Source organism: Poecilia mexicana, unplaced genomic scaffold (genome assembly GCF_051168715.1).
Source record: "Poecilia mexicana isolate PSO_F unplaced genomic scaffold, ASM5116871v1 scaffold_9, whole genome shotgun sequence".
In the NCBI taxonomy this organism is placed as follows: Eukaryota; Metazoa; Chordata; class Actinopteri; order Cyprinodontiformes; family Poeciliidae; genus Poecilia; species Poecilia mexicana.
The window spans coordinates 19062693-19086334 of record NW_028263378.1 but is presented as its reverse complement, the minus strand read 5'-3'; the positions used below and the strand labels follow the sequence as shown (position 1 = coordinate 19086334).

The window sequence follows — 23642 nt, the reverse complement described above, 5'->3', positions numbered from 1 at the left end:
GGCCAGAAAGAGAGAGCGAGTCTTTGCAAAGCACTATGCTGCCCTTGGTGGACTGTCTCTTTACACTGGAAATGAAGAGTGCTACCCCCCACCCCCAGCCCCCCATTTTCTCTGTGCAGGGAATTGTGCCTCCTCCTTTTAATGTGTTTTTTGACAGCTTAATATGATAACCAGGCTACTTGTTAAAGAAACCTTAGATTATTCTCATAGCAAGAACATGTTTTTTTTGTTTTTTTTTGTCCCTTTCCCATGTTCTTCAAAATGCTACTCCACAAACTGTCGATGACCCAGTTCTGAAGAGGTGGTCGAAAACAAGTAAGAGCAAAAAAGCAAATAGCACAGGGAGAAGGAAGAGAGGTAGGGGAAGGAGGTACTCTTGGGAAGTTAACTCAGGTGCTTTTCTTTCTTCTATCTCCTTCTTGCTTCCTCTTAAACTGAGCGACCTGCCTTGTGGGTCTCCTCTTCCCTGTAGCCTAATCGGAAGAGAAACGCTGGGAACGATAATGGGGATTAGCTTGCACAGCTCGCCGGTTCCCCCTCGGTTAAGTACACGTGTAATGAGTTGTTTATTTGGGATAATGCTCAGTAGGTGCAACAGAAGCCCAGTGCCGCTCACCTCCCTACTCTCCGTTTCACACATACACACTCAAGCGTGCAAACACACACGTATTGGCATGCACACGCATGGGGCACACATGCATTGTGTAAACCAGAAATGTACCTGGTGTGAATTGTGATGCGTACAGACATGGACCAACTTTAAATAATAATTCACACATGATCATTCTTTTGAGCCCCGGTAAAATCAACTTCCAACAAAAGAAATAAAAATTCAGCAACGTGTTCAAAGTTCTACTTTAAATGATTACAAGAAAGTCAGACTCTTTCAAAGTAAAATGACAGCAAAAGAGATATAAACATATGCACAGTAGCCCCATGTATAGTTTTGAAATGTGCCATAAATATTGCATGCAGATTCATGCCCAGACTGGGTTCAGACTTAGGGTAGACAAAATCCATTTTTGTTTGTAATCCAGTTTTGGAAAAAAAAAAAAAAAAAAAAAATTATGATCTGCAATTTAGATCAAAAATCCATTTTCTTTTACTTAGGCTGTTTCTAAGTAAAACTTAAACAAAAAACAGAAAAATGGTGGTTGTTTTCTTCTATTGATTTCCATGCGTAAACTATATTTGTATGTTTGGAGCAAAACAAACATTTCAGTTTGGACTTGGTTTATATTCAGCAACACCCCTGATGTCCACTAATACACCAACCCTTACAAATTCCCACAGACAGCTGTGATGCAGGTCACTTGGTAAGGAGAAAAATGGGCAGTTTGTATTTGGAGGACTGAGTTAAAGGGGTGTGTGTATAAGTATTCCTGTGTGCGAGCGCTCATGGATGTTCTCAGGCCTTCTGGGGGTCAAAAGGCCGGGGAATTTTTCTTAGGGTGAGGAGAAGGGGAAGGAATTGAATGATATGAGAAAAAAAAAATTAGGAGGGAAAAGAACCAAAAGGAGGAAAGGGGGATATGTTGTGTGCCCACCAGCCTCTGCTTCTGTCTGTTGCTCTTGCATACGTACATGAACTGGGAAAAACTGTGTTGCTTAGTGGATGGGACGTGCTCTGCTATCATTGAGTGGGGGGTGTCGGGGGTGGAGGGGGGTTGCAGGCGAGGTTATGTGAACAGTGCAGCTGTGCTCGCAGCAGAGGGATTTGAGTGGAGAGTTGAGGCGAGGGCGGGAGCTGGGGGGGTGGAATCGAGGCACCCAGGTCCTTCACTGAACCACTAGATTGTGAAGCAGATGAGAAAAGAAAAATTCAACATTGCAGCAACTTGCCGCTGCCCCCTCCGTGCACTGATATTCCATTCCTCCTTTGCTCCGCCACTTTGGGCCTTCCTATCCCAAATAGGAAAAAATAAATAAATGATGATGGATGCTCGATGGCAAGGATAAGAGTGCCAGAGAAAGAAAGAGGAGGAAAAAAGAAACAGTTATGATTTATATACAGCGCTCATCAGCCAAAGGAGCTTTTCCTCTGTAATAATCATGATTATAATTTAGATTTTGTCGTCTTTTAGCAAAGGGGATTTCCCCGCAACGCTAGTGTTTGAGTGAGATTTTGAAATCTCTCAAATTTGTTGAAAGATCCCTCCCTGCCAGTGAACGATTTCTTCGCCCAAGAAGCCGGATCCACCACATAGCGAAGGATGGTGGGGCATACGAAAAACCCAAAACTCGCTTGTCAGTCCATGTGATCAGTCGCTGTAGAGACAGGGGGAGAGAGAGAGAGAGAGATAGAAAGAGAGAGAGACAAGGCAGAGGTGGCTGAGAGACGACAGAACACAGAATGGCATCGGTGCGCGATGCTAATGCATTCAGCCTGCCACCGTATCCAACAACAAGGCAAAATATCACACGACTCACTTCACAAGATGTTCCTACAACAACAACAACAGCAACAGACACGTAAAAGATTGCGCGCTCGTAGAGGCACGCACACACACACACACACACGCGCGCGTGCGCGCGTTTTAAAAACCAACCATGAGGAACACGATTTGAAAGCAAACAAACAAGTCACAATGTAAGGAACTTGTCTACGACGTTGTGACAGAAAAATAAATGCAAAAACACAAAAAAAGGGGAAAAAAAACCTTTTGTTTCATGAGAAAGGAGTTTAAATGCAGGGGTGCAACCACACGTTTACATTTTGAGATGAAACTATAGTTTAGAGCAAAAAAAAAAGTAGAGGTTGTTGGCGTATTCCTGTAGAAATGGTAAGTGTTGGGCTAAAAATAGAGTGTGGTGAAACAGTAGTAGCTTTGGCATGAGGGGGGGTTGATACAGCAGCCTTCATTGTAGCCACATCTTTAGAGTAAAGGCACTCTGCCAGAGCTTGTAGATTCAAAGCAGTAATTTAATATTTGTTTGTCTCTATTATTTCAATCTTCCCCTTTCTCCTTCCCCAACTCTCTCTTTCCTAAAGGGTGGGAGGTGAGGGGGGGTGAGTAACAGCGCGCTTTATCAGATTACTGGGTCTGAGGTCTCTTTTAAACCTCTTTGCCATCTTGATGTTGTGCAGCTGTGCAGACTCTTTAATCACACGCTATCTTTTTTCACTCACCCTCTCCTCCTTCTCCTCCCTTCTTCTTGTCCTCCCTCCCTCCCCTAACATATGTTAATTGGCTGCTTTCTGTGACAAATTACGAGCGCTCACTTTGATGAGGTCGGGTTGTGATGGCGCTGGGAGTGGAGTACAGTGGAGCTGCCAGACCCTCACCAGTTCACCAGTCGCCCCCACCCCCCGTGCCCTCCCTCCATAACCACTCCAAAAAGGAGCGCGGCACCCAGCCGATGAGTAATGATAGGCTTGGACTCGGTCTGGCCTGGCTCGAGCCTTAGTGGGGGCCACTCCCCTAAACAGAGGCTGATCTGTAGGTACCGTATGCCGCCACACGCCCTCCGCACGGCATGCACAACCTTTCGCCTCATGCAGTTCGCCACTGACTCTCCTCAGGGAACTGTAACACTCTAAAAGCACCATGCTTTCTTTTAGCAGACTCAGTTTGACATTATCTACAGCAAAGATTTTTAACGCAATTATTTTATTGCCTTATTTTGGGTTTGTGGCCAAATTGATCTGAAATAACCCTTGAGAATAACACAATTTGTAGACATAATGCTCCCACCTTACATCTTGAGCTTACGCTGGTTAGTGTGTGTGTGTGTGCGTGCATGTGTGTCTGTGGTGAGGGGACATTGCCTGGAAGCATTAAACCAGCATTTCTTAAACAAACAATTTCAGTGGACCAATTTCTTTTTAATGATGCTCATCGTCAACAGGGAAACAATGTTCACAATAATCAGCTCAATCATTTGCTGTTGAAAAAAACAAACCCTCCCAACTGGTTCCTTTGCTCTTCCTCTGCCTCACAATCCCCTCTCTGCCTACTCTGCGATCTAGGTTACTTGGTTTCCTAGTGGAGCACAGGGACCAGAGGAGGGGAAAAAAAGGAAAATCAGAAGGTCGAATCTATGAAGGACATCCTTGTTGAAGTGTGCAACCTTCTACTTCTCTGCAAATTACCCACACACTGTGCATAGACTGAAAGCCGAGTGGCGGCACTCTTTTCAACTCGGCAAGGCTGCGACCGATCGGCTCCAGGCAAAGCTGTAATGGTGTCCCAGTGGCAGAAAGAGGTATCACTTGATTTCACTGCTACATTAAGATGGTCATAACTTCAGAAGTAATCAATTTACATCATAGATTCACGGTAGAAACCAAACTTGCTGATGCAGCCCAGCAAGAAAGATTAGTAAATTCCACAACTTCCTCATAGATCTGCTAGTCTACACTAGCTGATATTTAACTAGTCAACCCAAAAACAGGAAATATGCCCTTCTTCTTTTAGCAAGCATGCAAATCAGATAACAGCCCACAAGATATTCCATACTCCCAAAACCAAAAACCAGAAAGACTCCTTCCTCATGTACACTAAAAGACGGTGGTGGAGAGACGGCGAACAAGGCTGCAAGTGGTTGCTTGAGGGTTAGCCATGTTAGCATTAGCCTGGGGGCCCTAATTGAGGCCAGGAGGGAACATTTAATAATTGCTGTCACAAGATCAAATTTAATTCTCCTCTCCTCACTGCTACTACTGCTGTAGGGTAGAGTGAAACAAATTGTCATCAGAGATTTCTAAATGAACAAAGCTTTTAATTAGGGTGATTAGAATACTGTGGCAAGGAAAAAAAAAGAGTAAAGGGTGGGGGTGTGATGAAATCATCAGTGGATTGTCTCAACTCTGATGTCTGATGGTGATACGGTTCAGGGTGAAGAGGTGGGGTGCTGAACCCCAAGCAAGCAGGCATGTGTTACATCATGTTTAGCTAAACTGTTGCTCAGTTACATTTTAGTGATAATCAGCTGTTTAGAAGTAGCTTTTGAATAAATGGTTGAAAAGTTCTTTGGTGGACAGAAAGTTGCAAATAGAAGAATAAAGTTTTGTTTGGTTTAGGCATCAGGAAAATATATTGGTTTGTTTTCAAGTAGGTTTACTGTTTAATTTGAGGTTATATAATGTACATATCAGAGTAGCCAAATGCAAACTCCAAACTATTAGGAACTTTTGTTTTTGCTTTCTAATGATCAACAACATCCACATCAAAGATGACGCCAAAGAAAATTTTAGTTTGCACAAATGACAGGAAACTCTTTTGAAAACTACCAATAGTGCCTGGCGATATTTTTCAACAGACCTTGACTGAAGAAAACGACCCCTACTGTTCATTGCAGACCTGCAGATTGAACATGACTTACTGTTCAGAAACCACTTGCAGCATCCTTGATGGTTTAGGAGGCTCCACAGAACCGAGCAAGTGCAATCTCATTATCTGAGAATGATTTTCTGCAAAAAATGTTATAAGCATATTTTATAGCAGGTAGACCTATGCCATCTAGTACAAATAAGTACAATAGGACCCTTTTAAAGGAGAACACTTAAAACGTTTTTCTTAAAAAAGGTTTTTAAAAATAACACGTTCTATTTTTAATAATCTTAAAGAAGTTCAGAATAATCTAAATTGAGTAAGCGTTACAAAACAATTATATACATTTATATGAACAATTATATTTATGTATGTGTACATAGGTAATTATATTTATACATAAACAATGATTTAACATAAACTTTCTAGATTTTACCTTCAGTTGTTATAAAAATGCTGCATATATCAAACAACTTAAAAGACATTTTACTTCATAATTTGACGCCTTGAAATTGGCCTCTGTCTCTTTAAGAAGCTCCCACTCTTTCAGATGCTCCCTTTTAGGACATCATCACAACAATGCTCCTCCATGATGTTGTTTACAATCGCTCTTAGGAGTATTGGACTGAGAAGTAGTTTGCATGATAAATTCAGCTGCACAGTTCCACCCGGTGTTTGCTAATTGCTGCGGTCACTAGTCTGAAGGAGCTGTGTGGTGGAGGTGCAAGGTGTTGGTACACTGTGGGGCAGAGGCTGAGCTTTGGACTCCAGCTCCAGAGCTTTTGGGTGAGTGAAAGCGTTTAGACGCCCCTGAATGGTGACCATAGGACATTCAAGGATTTCTTAAAGAGGCATGACAAAAAATCAAAGCAACACCCCAGGTGTGTTAACCCTCTAGCCCTTTTGTTAGTGGCTAATGGTTAGTCAGTGGTTGTATTCTCACACTGCTTATATATCTTATAAATCATCCTGGAGGCAAGCTTATGTTTCATAATGGAGTGTTGTCAACCAGTCTGACGAACATTTTTATTACTCATTTCCATTAACACAGCAGGGTAACTCAAGGATTCTTCCTTTACTTTTTCAAAATAAGAATCTTAAACATACAGGTGTCAAGCTTAAAGCTCTCAACTTCATATCTGCGGTTCATAATAATAGCACAGACTTCCTTTACCAGAGGAAGTCAACAGGGTAGCAATTTGTGGACAGCGTTCACTTAGATAAGAAATATACTGAAGTTTTAATACTGTGTGGCCCATGTGACCTTCTTACACTCCTATTTGACTTAACGAATCTGTGGACAGCTGCTTGGATACATTTTGTCATCATCAAGAACTTTTAGCACTAGGTCGTTCTTGAGAGAGGTCACAAACGAACAACAGCTTTAACCAAATAAAGTAAATCAGATGGAAAGTATCACAGCAGTATAAATATATAAACTTTACTTGGAGAAGCTTCTTTCTGGATTCAGGTATATCATTGTGATGTAGAAAAGATGTCAGAATTAATATTAAGAATTCTGTTTATGTATTTTTTTTACTAATAAACAAGATGTTCTTAGAAATGTCTTTACATGGCGTCAGAATGTATTTGGTTATAGAATATTTTTGTATAAACAGAAGTTGTTGGAGATGTGTCTAACGGCCTATGAGCAACGAGGCCTTGGCTTCATTTTTAAACCTCAGACAAAAACATGTGCATACACACACTCTCCATCAGCGTAGAACATTGGTAACATCCTGAGACATTGTCATACTCGGCAGAGTACATAATTGGGTGAATATGTCAGCGCTTTGTGTTCTTAGCAACATGACTCCCGGCTGTTCTTTTGGGGGCTGGGTAAAATTAGTGAAAAGTTTGCTGTAATTTCACTGCATTGGTCTGATTTTGTTCTTTTTAGAGGAGTGGAAATTTTCTCACTACTGCATCCAAATCTTTCTGGCATAGAAGCTAATGGTGTACATTTTCTGTTCCTGTTCCTTCGGCAGCCGGGTTACACCTGGGTGCTATGGTGCTGCTCAGGCTAACATTTAAAGTAAGTGAGTGGTTCCTACTGACTGTAAAGTGACATTAAAAAAAGGGAGTGACAGAGAGGAAGAAGTGACAGAAACTGCTGTGGTGTTGAAAAAGTGAAACTTGGTGAAACTATTTGTGTTTATAGATCAGATGTGATCATTACCACAATCAGCACCACTTCCATATTCAAGACCCCTTCGATATTTCAATAGCGCCAATCACATTAGTTAAATATTAAGATTATTTTCATTTTTATCTCTGCTGTATCCCTACGTGTTGTCTAACTGCTGTCCCCTCCAAAGCAACTGGAATGGAAAGACTGAATATACCAAAGGGTGATTCATTCCCGCCTTCCTGGGCCTTTCCACATTGTGGCTTGCATTTGCTTCCTCCTTTTAACCTCTTCTTCTTTTTCTTTACTTCCATTTTGTTCCAGTTTGGCTCATGGCTATTAATGTAGCTGCGGTCATCTACGCTTATTTGTTTGTCACTCCTGCTTGTGAGCCACCGTCGCAGCAGACGGCTGCTGACAGTTGAGACAGAATGCCTTTTGAACTGGCATAGCTACTAGTTCTCCATTTCCCGGTTTGTTTGGCTTCTCCTTGCTTTCATGTGTGGCCTCCTGCTCGATTTGCCTTTGGTCCGGCAGCTGCAGCTTCACAGCTCTTGGCCTCCTTTCAAACGAGGAGGGGGGGCTTGACGCATTATGTCAAGTCATTTTGTCCTTGGGGAAGTCAGCGCCGGGTTATGGAAAGATGGCTTTCACCTGTCTCTGTACTGGCTCTGACGGATGGCTACCTGTCTGTGTTGCTGCTGTGACGGCCCAAGGCCTGCCTTTCCTGGTGCTGAGTGAAACATACAGCTGGCCAAACGAACAACACACCTCTGGTCTCAATTGTGTTTTTTATCACCTCTTACAAAGATCCACAATTGAAACTAGCACATGCTCTGTGAATTGCAGAATATCTTAACATGTTAAAATTAAGCTGTGTTTTGAAAGTGTAGCCACACTTTCTATTAAAATAGTCTTTCACTAGTATAAAAATGTTAAGAATTTAAAAGTATGCCATTGTGAAATTTTAATCTTCATAGAAACACGTCTTTATTTTATCAGATACACTCATGAAATAACGGCAGTAAGACCTACAAAAGTAGCGTAATTTCTCACAGTGTTAATATGATTCAGTTTAGCACTGTTCACTGTATTTTGAGTTTTGTTGTAAATTACATTTTATCTATACTTAGCTGGAAGTTAAATATATTTATTATTATTTTGCTATTGTGATCATGCACATATATTTTAGCCATTCTCTGAAAAATTCAAACAAAATCAGAAGTTTGATAAAGGGATTATTGAGGTTCGGCCGACAAACTTGGTAGTTCTTGTCTTGTTCTTGGTATAATAATAAAAATATATCTTCAGACAATGTTAAAATTTGAATGATTTGGAATCGAGTTTGAGTAAAGCTATCATGTAACTCACACACCTGATAAGAAATGTTTACAGCTTAAAGTATTTCATATTCTGGAAGTGCGTTTCTTTTTGTTTATTTCTTTTTTCTGCTACTGGAGATATTCCCTATTTTGCGATCAGACTAATTCAAGGAAGGAAACACCTTTAGCACCTCTGATTGTATTTGGCTGCCTGTCACATCCTTCCACTGAGCTGTTTGTGTGTGTGTTTCCTGTCCTGTCCTCCAAGATCATGGAAAGGAGTGATTAGACCGTAGAACTAATAGGGAAGCTATGCTACTAAAACTACATCAGGATAAAATCCACCTAAATTTAAAGTTGACTTTAGAAACAAGACAATCAGGCATTAATGAGAATTTGAGTGTTGCTCGAGATGCTGCCTGTAGCAGTAAATTTCCTACCATAACGTCAGTCACATTTACGAGGCCTTGACAGAATGTTTGAAACGTGTGCCAACCATAGGCTATTGGCTCACTTTTCTCCTTATCAATAGACAGGTGTCTCAGTTCTGTCACATGGAGATTGAAAATAGAATATATGTGAAACCTTCTCTGTCTCACTAATGATCCAACTAAACCGTGATCTAATAGAGAGAGACAGGTGAAGACATATCCTCAAATACACACACACATAGACACAGATGCACACGAGCGGCAGCATCTGAAATTCAAGTGGTGCTAGAAACACACTGGTTAAAAAAAGGAAGAGAATGAACACATTATAAGATGATCCACCACAAACGCTCTAATCCCCAGATGTACATGTTGCTAATCTCTTTAGCTGCTAACATGTTAAATTAGCCCTAATATCTGCTGAGATTCAGATTCATAGATGTCCACCTACGTTTGGGCAACCGCCCAGGTTCAGGTCACTCTGCCCCCCCCCCCACCCCTTGTGTTTCAAAAAAGATACAGACACTGAAGTGGGATGGGGGTGGAGGAGGTTGAGAGAAGTAACAGTGATAGCCATTCGTCACCCTGCCTATCTCGCTCTGACAGATGGGGAGTATAGCGTGCCACATAGAGGAGTCACTGCCTGTAATGACATTAGAGACACAATGAGACCCAGCACACGTTTTTCTGTTCATATGGCCCGACCATTGACTCGCTCCTCTGCCTGATTCTTCCCTTCCTCTCGTTTGTGCTGTTACAGTACATGTCCATCCAACCTTACTGGAGATAAAGCCCTGCTGTGTAACAGCTTGAAAGCATAAGCACGTCAATGCACTTGCAAACACATCCACGCTTCTAAAAAGAAATAAATAAAAAAAAGAAAAGCAAAACAAGTATGCTCTTACACGAAAAAACAAAGAACAAAACTCTAAAAAAAAGCTGTGCCACCGATAAAAAAGGGTTCTTGAGGAAAATGCGTGTCAAACACGAATGTTTAAAATGCGAAAATGTAAAGGCTGTTGTGCGGCGCATCTACAGAAAGTCAGGCCGTATTGGGAAACTGTTCCACACTTTCTTTCATTCTCCTCCTTAAGATAACAAAAGGAGTTTATTTCAAGGAAGGGGCTCTCCCATACACCTCCAGCTTACTCAGAAATGCTTATTTTTGCGGAAACTCCAGTTTATATTTAACACTATTTATATATATGCTCTTCAATAACTGAAAGATGCCTGGGCCAACGTATATTGACCTTTAGGAGTTTGGAAATGACTTCAAGGATATAGTTATGTTCCTTAATTTGCCCATATCTTCAGTCAGAGGTGTAATTTCAAATTTTAGAGCAACTTAAATTATAGCAGATAAGAACTTTAGCCAATCTATTCTATTGTCATCAGAACATTTATATATATTATTATTTTTAGTTATTATTTGGAGAGGTGTACGTTGACTGAAACCATACCAGCAATCTGTGCATAACACAGCCAAACACTGTGAATATTTTGCAACACTGTTAAGTGCTTTATTTCTCTTTTTCTAGACGCATGAACCAGATTTGTGCGCCGCACTACATAACCAAATGTGTTGCAGATGTACCTGGCATAGAGAGGTAGCTTCTTGGAACAACATCTCCAATTCTGTCATGATAAATGACCTTCCCCAATTTGCTATAACATGTGGAATTAGAGTCTAAGAACAGCAGCCTAAGCAGAAATGGGCACAGAGTGCATGTCTAAGTGTAGAGCGCTGGTTTCGTTCTCAACATTTTGCTTCGTGATTCTCTAAATGCTGAGATTATCTCTTTAGCTTTTTTTTTTTGTTTTTGTTTTTTTTTTTTTTTTCTTGAAACTGGGGCTCTTGAACATTTCTTGTCATGCCCACTCTCCTCATTCACAAACAAAACAGCTGTCTTTCAAAATGATGAATTAGTCTTCCGGATGAGTCAAGCTAAGAGTTCCTCTTTCTCTTCTCGCTGTCCATAAAATTTAAAGGAGACGTTCTTACTGTACGTCCTAAATGACGGAGCCACATTAAAAACCAGTCTACACACGTCTATTAGATAGTGAAAAAGCGCCATGTGCTGTATATTAGTTTTTAGTGACTAAACACTTGGGAGAGAGGCGACCTAGAATCAAGCCTTGTGGTGCTCTGAGTATGTATGTTCTCATTGTCCTCTCAGCTTCACTTCTGAGACACAGAGAGAAAATGCTCATTAGATCTACGTGCTGAATCTCCGCTCTCTCTCTATCTCTCCTATCCTCCCCCAGTCATCTCTCTCTCTATCTCTCCATCCGTCTGCTTAACAGATGGGAGGGTCGTGGGCACAGCTCTTCCCCTCCCCCTGGAGAGACATGGTGCCTGTTCAAAAGATCCCTCTTTATGCTTCTCTCCATTTTCCTTTCTTCACTCAATTTCTATGTTTTCCTCTCACCACTCTTCTAGCTTTTCATTGTCACCCCTCCAACTCAAAGAACAAAGATGTTAAACAAGCAGAGGAGCAACTGTTGTCCTTCTGTCTGCTTGATGCCACTGCGCTCTCTGACCTCAGCAACTGGCTGCACCGGCCTCCCTCCGATTGTCTACTTCTGGCTTGTGTTAATAGAGGAATACCATTAGTTGGAAGCCTCCGGACCTCCCTCTGCCTTGCTGCCTTTGGCCGTTCATAAATCACTGATCAAATCACTGACATCTTACAAATAAGTGAGTTTGTAAAAATCAAACCAACAACTCTGCCCATAACCCAGGACTGAAGTGGATCTCAGCAGGATCGATATAGAGCGGTGCACATAAATTGTGTCAGACGTCTCCCATTCTAAAGAGTGGGAGATGTCGCACAAGTGGCTTGTGATAACGTTTCATGTTTTATTCTACTTTTTAGCAAAACTGCTACTGAAGATTCAACCCTTGACAGAAGTCTGTTTATCTGTCTATTTATCTGTGTGTTAATGGCAAAAAAAAACCCAAAATAAAATAAAATATTGGTGTAATGCAACACTCCGCCTAGGTTTGGGATTATTTTATGGTTTTGGATGGATTTAGACACCTATTTCATCCCCTTGGTGTGCTTTCTGAATATAATGTCTCAGACACCAAGCCAGGTAGTCACCACCCAAAGTCAGCTGACCTCTTTAGTGGTGAACCTGCTTCCTTGCTCCAAACGGTGACATAGCTATAACCTGACCAGGATATTTAATGGTAGGGCCAGAGCAGATTGGTGAATAATGCAAATAAATTCTAGACATTAACAAACACTGTGAGGTGCATTGAGGTGCACCAAAAACAAAACAGATCCGTAAAGTTCGGTTTCTTCAGTGCAGGTGGGAGACACCACCCATTTGTTTTCTTGGAACAATGGGATATGTTTGACCTTGATGAGTTAAACTTTATTCCTCTTTGGTCTTGGAATGTCAGGTTGATTTTATCTGACATGCAAAAAAAATTCACTGGCTTGATTTGTCATATAGGACCAGCCAGAGGCAGCTCAAAGTGGGGCTTATCTTTATGGGTTTATGACAGAACTGTTTTGTGAAAGAGGCTACAGTGACGACAAGACGTCTAATTTGTGGCTTTAAGTATGTTGTGAAAGAGACTAGACTCTACATAGTGCACGGTCTCTTTTGTGTCTTCTTCATGTTCCCTTTTTCTCTACTTTGGGATTAGTAAATTGGCTTAAAGTGTTAGACCATTTAGGTTTATATTTCATTTGTTACTTTCTCATCTTATTGGCCCACTTTTGGTCAGGTATCAGTGTCAGGGGCCTGCAACAACAATCTAGCTGGGGACTAAAGTGTTGTTCCTCTTGAGCAAGTTCAAAAAGAACTGCTTGTTTGCTGTAATTCCCTTTAGTTTTTTTTTTTTTTTATCTTGGCGTTATGAGGCTAAATTGGATTTAGTGAGTCAGTGGTAATCTGTTAAGTTAAATGATGCTCCATCCACCACAAGGGAAGAAAAAGGGAAAGGAGCCCGATGAGGAGGTGGGCACTCACTTCTTAACCAGAAGCTGTCTGGCTCTCATATGGGACGGGGGCGGGTGTGAGGAAAAGTGGGGGGTTTGGTGGCAAGAGAGATGGGGTGGTGTGGGGGGGAGGGGGGAGGCAAGTTGCCCTGTTGTGTAGGAGGAGGTAGACGAAGCACAGATGAAAAGGCATAGGGGAAGCTGGCTGAGCCGAGGAGGCATCAATACGGGGCTAAGTGGCAGCAGAACCTCACCTCAGGGGAGTGCTAGTTGGTGCCGAGAGCCAGAATCGGGGATTAAATGTTCAGGACACAGGCTTAATCTTAGTGTTAACGTTACGTAAGGCCTAAGGTGTTGCCCCAGCGGGTGTTGACATTGAGAGTTTCAGCTCTGCTTAGCGAGCTGCACGAGGAACTAGAGGGAGGAGGTGGAGGCCAGGAGGCAGGGATCACGGAGGTAATGCCTCCCTTGTTTGGAGTGATGCCCAGGCTGGGTAATGTTGAGTACAAAGACTTGGGAGGGGATGATGCTGTCAGCCTGTGATTGAGGTACTCCGGCTTGATTGATATCCTTGTCTGGCTGTCTTGTGCCAAGCGCCTTAGTGCTGGCTTGTAATCCTAGTTTGTCTGACAACATCCTTTTTTGTTGAGTACCAGAGGGCAGCTCTTTGTTTTCCTGTCTATGGATGGGTGTGTTTGCGCAGAGCAATGCTAAGATGTTTTGGATAGCCTCTTTAGAGCTGCCACAGTATTATTTAGGATCTTCGTTTTATTGTTATAATGGTTCAGTCTGATCGTTGTGTTAGCTGACGAACGCAGCATTTCAATACTTCCATGGGTGGGTGTATTCCAAATCTCTAAAAGTTTTTTTTTTGTCTATCATTTCTTTATTCTTTAGACTCCATTGTCCCACATTGTATTCGTTTTTCATGTAATGGCAGTTTTTGGTTGACTGATCTGTAAAATATAGAACAATTATGGTGATGGTGTTTCTTTAGAAGCAAAAATGATTGCCATGATCTGACTTATTTAAAACAGAAGGTAAATAATAATTGCTTTTGTGTTTTAAGCATACATTCATTTATTTTGACTAGGTATAGTTAAAAAAAATGAAAATATGTATTTAAATGATAATGGCAAGGAAGGTTTTCAGTGGACATGAATCATATCACCAAAGATAAAAAGTTAAATCCCAGTGGAAACATTCAAAGAGCTGATCAGCAAGTATAAGAAATGTTTGATAGTTTTTCCTCTGATTACTGAGAAGTAGATAAATAATTTTTGATGTGCCAATTTAAATAAAAATATAAACGTAACAGACGCATTTGAGAATAGTTTATTGTCTTTTGATAGATGGTTGCCTCTTTTCCTATCAAAAAACATTCACGATTAAATAAAACAATTTTATATTACATGAATATTTATAAAAAAAATAACTTTAAAAATGCAAAATGGCAAATATTAGTTTATTAGAGTTTTCGTAGTGTCCTTTTATCGTCTTCATTTTCTGTTGAACATGGAACAAAGTTGTGTGCTGTTGCCAAAGGCCTTGGTCTGTCACTAAGAGCCAAAGTATCGCTGGTTGTCTCCATTACAAGCTTTCATTATCAACGTCCTACTCACAAGCACCAAAAGGTCAAGTGCATAGCAGTGTCCTGCACTACATCTAAGGGGTTTGGATCTTCCTTGTACTCCTTTGGGCATGTTACTCAATAAATACATGGATTCGGGTTAGGGAAGAGTAAAAAAAAAAAAAAAAAAAGGAAGAAGAGCACATTACAATGTTCGAATATATGTATGGGAGTATGCAAAAGGAGAGAATATGAGAGAGTGAGGAAAAAGAGCAAGGGTGTTTGAGAAAAGAGAGACAGAGAGTGATAGAGAGAGAGACTGAGACTGACATGTCTTTTGGTGAAGTGGTGTCGTCTTCCACATCAATGTCTGATGCTTGTGCTGCCAGGTGCCGGAAATGTGGTTCAGAAAGGAGAGAAGAGAGAAGAAGGGGAAAGTAGAGAAAAAAAGGCAGGGTAGATGGAAGATTTTTTTTTTTCTTATGTGACGGCGCTGACAGCTCCCCTGCATTGCACTGAGCTTAAATAATGGGATGCTCATTTGCATAACGAGGGACGTTATCACCTCTACTGTCAAAAGAAAACACAACAACAGTTCTTCTGCTCCTCCCCGAGATAGATTGGGTTGGCCTACTTTAGCACTCCAGAGAGATGCTCTGGAGCTCGGGCTTAGCCAGGCTCATACAAGAGTGCACACACACACACACACGTACACGTGTGTGTGTGTGTGTGTGTGTGTGTGTGTGTGTGTGTGTGCGTGCATGCACACCTATGCACACGCATGCACACGGACAGCCGTTCAAAGTTTTTGGAGCGCGGTTCTCTTTTCCTCGTGGGTGCAGTCCTGCACATAAAGCTGCAGCGCTCCACCTGAGTGAGGGTTTCTACACCCTCAGCTGTTCACACAAAAGTACAGTTTTTTACTATTAATCACTAGTGGTGTCACTGACTTGCAGTTTCTCCAGCTGGATTAAGTGCAAGCAGGAGCTGCGTTCGATCCTAGTGCGACTTTCAGAGAAAGGGAGCATGTTTTCGTGTTCTCCTTGTGGCTTTGTTTTGCCAGAACGTGGCGAGACCCGGGCTCCGCTTTTACGTCTGCCACTTATCCTGTAGCTCACATCTGCCTCGCCGGCAGATGTGATATGGACTGCAGATAGAGTAGTAAAAGTACATGGCTGGCAAGTTCTACTGTCAATATACAGTGCTGTTTCAAGGGAGAGACATAAAACGTGTTTCTCAGAGCCGAGGTAATGTAATAGTGTTGGTGATTAGAGCATTTAAGTTAGTGGCACATCCAAAACACTGTCAAAGAACGAGGCGAGATCCTGACAGCGCTGTCTTCTCTCATAGTGGGTGCCTCGGTAAAAAAAAAAAAAAAAAAATGCAAAAACTGATTTGCATGATATCGACAGAGAAAAACACAGCATTTCTCACAACATTGTTGACAGATTCTTTGTCTTTCTTCACCCTCCCTTGTGGCTGCCGTGATGCTACTTTTATATATTTTTTCCCCTCTCACTATTTTGCCATATTTCATTTCATTTAATGCTTATTCTCTGCTTATCCCTCCCTCTCTGTCTTGCAGGTACAGATGCTGGAATCTTTGAGGTGATTGGAACAAATAGAAAGAAGAAAAAAGCTAGATAAGAGATAGCAGGAGTGCAAGAGTGAAGAGAAAGAGGAGCAAAAAGAAGAATAGAGGAGAGACAGAGAGTGAGAGAAAAGAAAGAAGAAAGCTTTGAGTTATTCAGAAAGAGAAGAAAAAGAAAGAGACGGGGACGATGGGGAGGAAAAAGATTCAGATCACGCGGATTATGGATGAACGCAACAGACAGGTAAGTCCCGAGGGGGTGGGAGGATGGATGAGTACGAGAATGGGGGAGAGAAGAGGCTGGAGGAGGGAGGAAGAAAGGAGAAACACCCTACACCCCCAGTAGCCCTCAACAATGAAGGTCTTCTGGGAGTCTGGGCAATATGTGAACTGGGGAAAGGAAAGGTGTATGCAGGAAATCTACTTATTTAATGCCTTTCAGAAGTATCCATATATCTTAAACTTTTACCTTTTCTTAGATCGCAAACCAAAAACTTTAGTTTATTTCATTAGGAATGTATGTGCTAGACCACCACAAACTGGAATGTAATTGTGAAGGTGATGGAAGCGATCTCAACTGATTGTTTTTTTTTTTAAGTTATTTCGTGAAAAGCCTTTAAACATTAGTGAACACATACCATCATTAAGACCAAGAAATACACTATAGACTGCTCAAGGAAGTTCTGCAAGAAGAAAATATAATGCAGAATTGCAAATGTGAATTTCAAACATTTGGAAAGGCATTGTAGAAAGTAATGTGCAGGACTGAACAAAACATTTGAAAAAAGAGCGACTTTTTTTTTTTTTTAGTTTGCATACAAAAGCTACGTGTGGCAGAAAAATGAACGTTTGACATTAAGCAGAACATATTGTCTTCTTTGAAGACATGTCCATGGCAACATAATTCTGTGGGGATGCTTAAGCAGGAAATAGGTAGCTGTTCAGAGGTGATGGGACGATTGACAGATAAACACAGAGCAATCTTTTAATAACACATCTTAGAGGAAGAGGTTCAACTTACTTCTACAGAACAATTGTGTTCAAAATACAGTCAAAGCTGCAATGGAAGAGTTTAGCTCAAAACATATTGATTTGATCGAATGCCCCAATGAAAGTCGAGACCTAGGTCCAATTGAGAATCATTGACTTGAACTTAGAAATTCATGTAGACAGACATTCATCATCCCATCTGATTGAGCTTGGGGTGTATATCAAAATGTTTTAGTCCTTAGCAGTGTAAAGCTTATACAGACGTATAAAAGCACACTATACTTTTCAGATTTTCATTAATGAAAAACTTTGAAAGAAATCTTTGCCTTCCATTTCATAGTGTTGTGCTGACTTGTGCAAAAAAAAAAAAATCTAAAACAATATACTGATGGCTGTGACATGATGTCTGGGGCTTTACATTTTTGGTGGAGGAGTTGCTGTATATTTCTCTTAAGTGTAAAAAAAAATAATTGGGGCTTTACATTTGTACATTTTAAAATTAATTCCACATCACTACCACACAGCTGCAGCTGAAGTGTCCTTTACCCAACCAACCTGTCACAATGCACATTTTAGCTCACTGCCAGTGGAATATTACCGGGAAGAGGGCAGCAGCTCACGAGTGTCTGGGTGGAGTAAAACACAAATAAACAACCAAACAGAGATGGAATAGTTAAAGTGACACGCTGGAAAACAAATGCTGCAGCTCCATTTTTGTTTTGATTAGAATCGGTACCAAGTCGCAGAGCATTTAAAATCAACCAGTTTAAGCTAAACAACAGTCCTAATAAGGGACATATTGATGTACAAAACACTTTGCGACAACAGCTGGCATCACTTGAGAGATATATATAAAATGAGCTAATAGTGGACAGAGAGTTAGAAGTAGACACTATAGTCTGTGGCAGGAAATAGACAGAGACAGAGCTCTCTCTCTGCCCTTGAGGCCCACAATCGATCACTTCCTGTGGCATGGCTGACCACTGACACTTTGTCAGCTTCCTGGCAGCTCCAATTGGATCCATACGCTGCTAAGGTGGCCTCTGGATCACAGGTCAAACACATACACAGACCCATTTCTGTCGCTGCTGAGGCATCTTTATTCTTGGGTTTATACAGGCATGCTCCCATGTTGCTTCAGGCCAGAATTAGTGATCTTGAGGACATAATTTGAGGACAGTCAAGGATATCTCAAGGGATAGTTTGGATTGTTTTAAGTTTTAAGTTTTTATCAGGATTAGTTCCTTTACCTGAAGTAAAAATATGTTATTTTGCAATGAGTGTGCCAGAGCACTATCTCACAATTAGTCATCATTTTAGTTTCCTGTTCAATTCTAAAACATCTCAAATTGAGTTTATTTATATCTGTGTGGAAAAACTCAGTACTCACTGCCTATTCTTTCACAAGAGACCAATGTTAATGTTGTCAATGTAGTTTAAGCTAAGAAATCTCCATGTCAATACGCCTGACCAACTTCAAGCTGAATCTCTGCTCTAAGTTTGTCAAGAGTGGAGTAAATATTAACATTTTTCAGATCTAGTAGCTATTTGGAAATTATGCTGAATGACTCAGAACCAGTTTATCAGACAGACTTGACATACAGTGACAGCCTGCAGCTTCACACATGGGAAGTTTAGCATTGTTGTAACACAGATTTCAAGCTTAGAAAACAGCAAAAAACTAACAATGGTCTTTTGTGAAAATAAAGACGGTTAATATGCTGTTACTTATACAGATCATTTTCATTTTAGCTGTTTAAAAATCGCTAAAATAAGCTAAAACTTGTCTGGTTAGCTGTTAAGCCTTCTCGGGATGTATGGCGTGTTTTATTTGCAGTTGGATGGTGACCATTTTAGCGTTCCCAGTTAGAAAAACAGCAAGAACACCCCGTTAGGTTAGAAGACTGACTGGGAGAAGTTAAGGGTCCATCATAGCTGTCATACAGGTTAAACATATTTATAGTAGCAACTATTAGCATTTTTAAGCATTTTTGACATATTATATCTTAATAAATTGGTGGCAGAAATAAGTCAGTCCATTTTGTTTTCTAAAAGCTTATCATATTATGACATCCATTACAGTACTGATAAAAACTTTACAAAATTGTGTTTTAATAAATAAATAAATAAATAAAAATGTCCCTTTAAGAAAAAACAAACAAAAAAAATCTAGGTAAATGAAGTTTGACTGGGAAAAATATGTAAAAGCATTTGCTCTTATGCCAGTTTTCTGTTACTGAAAGAGACAGGCAGGCGGACCAAGAGACAGAGCAAGAGCAAGGGGGAGGTCACAGGAATGTTACATGAGGACTATAACTATCGTGTTGCAGCACCCACTCTCCCTCAGTGTTATCTCAGGCCCTCTCCCTCACCTCCGCCTTAGCCTATGCCTGCAAGCTGCACCAAGCTCTCTGACTCCTGAGAATAAGGAGGGAAAGAGAGAGACAGGAAGGACACCTGAGGGGAATCGATGCCTCAGATATCTTGGCTTTATTTACAGGGAGAGGAGGAAGGAGAAGGAAACTGAGCGGAGAGAAAAGGGTTCACGGAAAGGAAAATCAATAAATCGCTGCATTTTTCTTGTTTTGATCTTTAAAGTGATAATAATCATTAATACCTGCTGTTTTATGGAAATAATAACTCCTCCTGACATGACCACACCAAGTTATTTGGAAAGCACCGCTCTCTTATTGAACCATGAGCTTAAATAGGTGATGTCATTTTGTTTAGGGGAGGAGGACATCACAAGACTGAGACAGACACAGAAACTAAAATTTTCTTCCTTTGCGAAAAAAAAAACAACAAAAAAAAAAAACAGAAGCCTTGCTTTTGCATATTTTCACTTCCTTTTTGAGGAAATGTCCCACGTCTAAGCCAAATAAACACCAGATGACTGCTCTCTACCTCACATTCATAACATATTTCAGTTTTTGTATCCCTGAAACCTTGCCTGTCTACTTAAAAGGATAGTTCAGAATTGTGAAGTGAGATTATGTTAAAAGGTTACAATCCAAAATATCTAACATTCAGTCGGTGACTCTCTTGACGTCTTCATTTAGCATAAATCCAGATAAGTTGATCCCATTGGCTGAAGCTAATGGCTAGTGCAAGAGTGGCCAAGACCAAAGTGGACATTTACCAATTTAAAAGAACTCTAATTATGAAAAAAAAACATAATTGTGATTAAATGTAAAACATTTAACAATGCATTACACTTTTCTTAGAAACTCTGATGAGAACCCAAAAGAATCAACAACCTTCTCAGCTTAAAGTCAGTGTCTCACTGCCCTGGCTATCATTGTACCATAGCAATGGATGCTAACACTACTGAAAATAAATGATCTGGTAGCGAAATAATCCTCCAACACAAATTTACAGGATTTACAGGTTGCCATGACATTGAACCAACTAATGTGGATTTACCTTAGATAACAATAACACTAGGGTTATTTGGCCCAGTTAAGTTATTAACTCTACGTAACCTTTTAACAGAGCATCATTTAAAAAACATCCTTAGCTATCCCTCCAAACATATCAAAGCTTATTTTACCTGCAATACAAAAAAAAGAAAAATACAACTTCAGCTATAGGGGAGAAAAAAATATGAGCTTTAAGTTTTAAAAAAGCTGCAAAAGTGTGCGTCATGCCTTATTTTGAAATTTACTGCAGTTCATCCTGGATTCTTACACACTCCATAACGCTACCGTCTTTGGAGTGGCACCACTCTGTGGAGCTGTCAGCGCTACCTTGCCACCTACAGAGCGGTGCTGCCTCCCTTTCCTTCCCCTCCTGCACTCCTCACAGCGGCAGGATCACAGTGGGCACGGCGCCTGGCTCTCTCTGGGCGGCCACTTTGGACTGCCACCCCCGGGCCCTGAAACACTTCCCGAGAGCGGTGGCAGAAGGGCTAGGCCTCCCTGGTGTTGACTGGCTGCCCGGAGCTCCGGACAGTGGGCAGCAGTGTGTGAACCCTGGCTCCAAGCCGCCCGACCACTCATACCCTCTCCCAGCCTCGGGCACATGAAAGAGGCCCCTGTGTCATAAACTCATGGGCTGCAAACAGAGAGCAGACTCTCTTGATCTGCACACACATAGGCAGGCAAATGCTCCTATGGTAGAAGATACAAGTACAGGTGTGGGTGCGCATACACATAGAGGTAGCTGATTATTCTATCACATGCATATTTTACATGCTACATTTACTGGCTTTGTGTACGCTGAATTCACAAACACACGCTTTCATTTATATGCAAACATCTACAACACATCTTTCTCTGTCTAGCCCGTCATGGGGATCAACTAATTTACTGCAATTGGCCCTAATTAGTGTTACCTCTCCAGCCAGTACACTCAGTGGGCTTAATTTAGGATGACTTGTTTGCGTGAACGTGTGTGTGTGTGTGTGGGTGTGTGTGTGTGTGTGTGTGTATGTGTGTATGTCTCTGTTTGTCCTTGTGTGGGACATGTGGTCTCCAAAGGGAAGGGACCCAGGGGCCAAAGGTTAAACATGGATCAGGTCATCAGCAACAGGAAGTAAAACAACTGGGTTTCTCAGCTCCCTCAAAATAAGTCGCTCACACTTAGTTGGGGAGGAGAATTAAAAAAAAAATGTTTTCATGTCCTTCTGTGTCTGTTTTCCTCTTATCTACTTCTCGCTATGTGAACTGCAGCAGCAAAGACAAAAGAAGGGGTCTTTTTGTTTCAGCCAGCAATGCATTCTTCCCTCCCAATCAACAGCGCTGGGGCGAGAAAACGTGTGAGAAAAATTAACAGCAGGAAAATAATGAGGCCCACAGGGTAACTCCTCACCCCTGAACTCCTCCTCCTCTAATTCCCTGTTTCCCACCTTCAGTCGTCTCCCTCTCCTACCACGGCGAGTGGCACTCCTTCGCTGTCATCTGCTCGCCACTACAGGATCTCACCTGAGAGAGGCCCACAAAGATCGCACAATCTCTTTTAAATTGTATGTCTGCAAATCATTTTTGTTTGTTTCATTCCTGCACATTAATTACATTATCCACCATTATTGGGGGATTTTGATCTGGACAATACGGCTCTCCACCTCGGGCGCCATTGTGTCCAAGGCAGCCCCATGTTGTTTCTCGTTGTCGTTTACAATTAATAGGGAGTTTGGAATTGCTTCTGGGTTACAATGTAAGCATCATAAGAAAATATGGACATACAACGCAGCTGAAAGTAGCATCTGATTATCTGTGCTACGTTAAATCCTCACTGTGTTTGATCAGCTCTATTTTATTGTCCAAAATACCTTGACTTGTGAAACCAGAATAATTTTGTGCTAAACAGAAATTATTTAAAACGTAACTTAAGACGTAAGAATCCTAGTTTTATTTTCCAAATCATAAAAAAATTATATATATATTTTTTAAAGTAAACTGAAAATTGAGTCAAACATAAAACTTCAGTATTATTTTGAGAACATTTTAAACATTTGTTACCAGCTTGGAATTGCTACCCCTAACTGGAAGAAACAAACAACGTCTTAGTTCAAAACTGTTGTTCAAATCCTTCATTGTCTTATCCTCGGTTTTGTGAACCTAAAGAGCGGTCTGACCCACACTGTAAAAAATCAAATAAAATCTGTATATTTAACAGTGATAAACAGTAAAATTGGCAGGACATTCATGAACTATAAAGTAATTTAAAGCTGTTGGTTTGATGTGAAGTTGCTGTAAATCGGTGAAAACAGCAATTTTGTACATTTTGCACTTAGGTTGTTTCCATGTTCACATTAGAAAAAATATCAAGTTTGCATCCTTTTTCCCCTTTGCTTTTCTGATCAAAAAAGCAGATTCATTAGACCTTCAGAGCACATGTTCATTGTGGGATTTTCATTGGAGATGTTTTAAAGATAATTTAACAATGAAAAGATTCTCATATATGTTGTCTAAAAGTTTGAATAAAAAACAGTCACTCCATTTATGTAGAAACTACAAATTAAATAATTTTCTTTTCTCAATCAGTTTAATTCTTTTTTTTTGTTGTTGTTGCTTAAATATTAAAAATGTAACTTTGTTGGAGCAATAAAGCGACTAATGTCTAATGTGTGAAAGTCAACTTTAGGATTAATTTTTATTAGCTTGAACTAATTGAAATAAAGTGAATAAAATGCACCGTGCCATGCAGAAGTGTCAGCTCTCCTTCTGCTCTGAAAGTTGGCCTACCTCAGACAAACAGCAGCAAAGTTATTTCTGTCATTCCAACCACTAACTTGGACCCAGAGATGCAGCTTCCACTTATTTTTAATCATTCTTCTCTAGCTGTAGTTTTCCAGCACAAACAGGAACATGCAGACGGACATAGCCAAGTCACATCTTCAACGAAACCAAATTACCGGTTAAAACAATTTGAACTGGTGTGCAA

The 23642-nt window shown here is 40.7% G+C and overlaps 1 protein-coding gene across 8 annotated transcripts in view; it reads left to right on the top strand.

The window, feature by feature from the left end:
* mef2cb (myocyte enhancer factor 2cb) overlaps nt 1-23642 on the top strand; it is an 84560-nt gene that overhangs the window by 21117 nt on the left and 39801 nt on the right. For all 8 annotated transcript variants that reach the window (XM_088008940.1, XM_088008939.1, XM_088008942.1 and 5 more), the window contains one exon: nt 16263-16512. In XM_088008940.1, the coding sequence (XP_087865066.1) occupies nt 16459-16512 (54 nt within the window). In that variant the 5' untranslated portion in view covers nt 16263-16458. The remainder of the gene's footprint in view (nt 1-16262; nt 16513-23642) is intronic.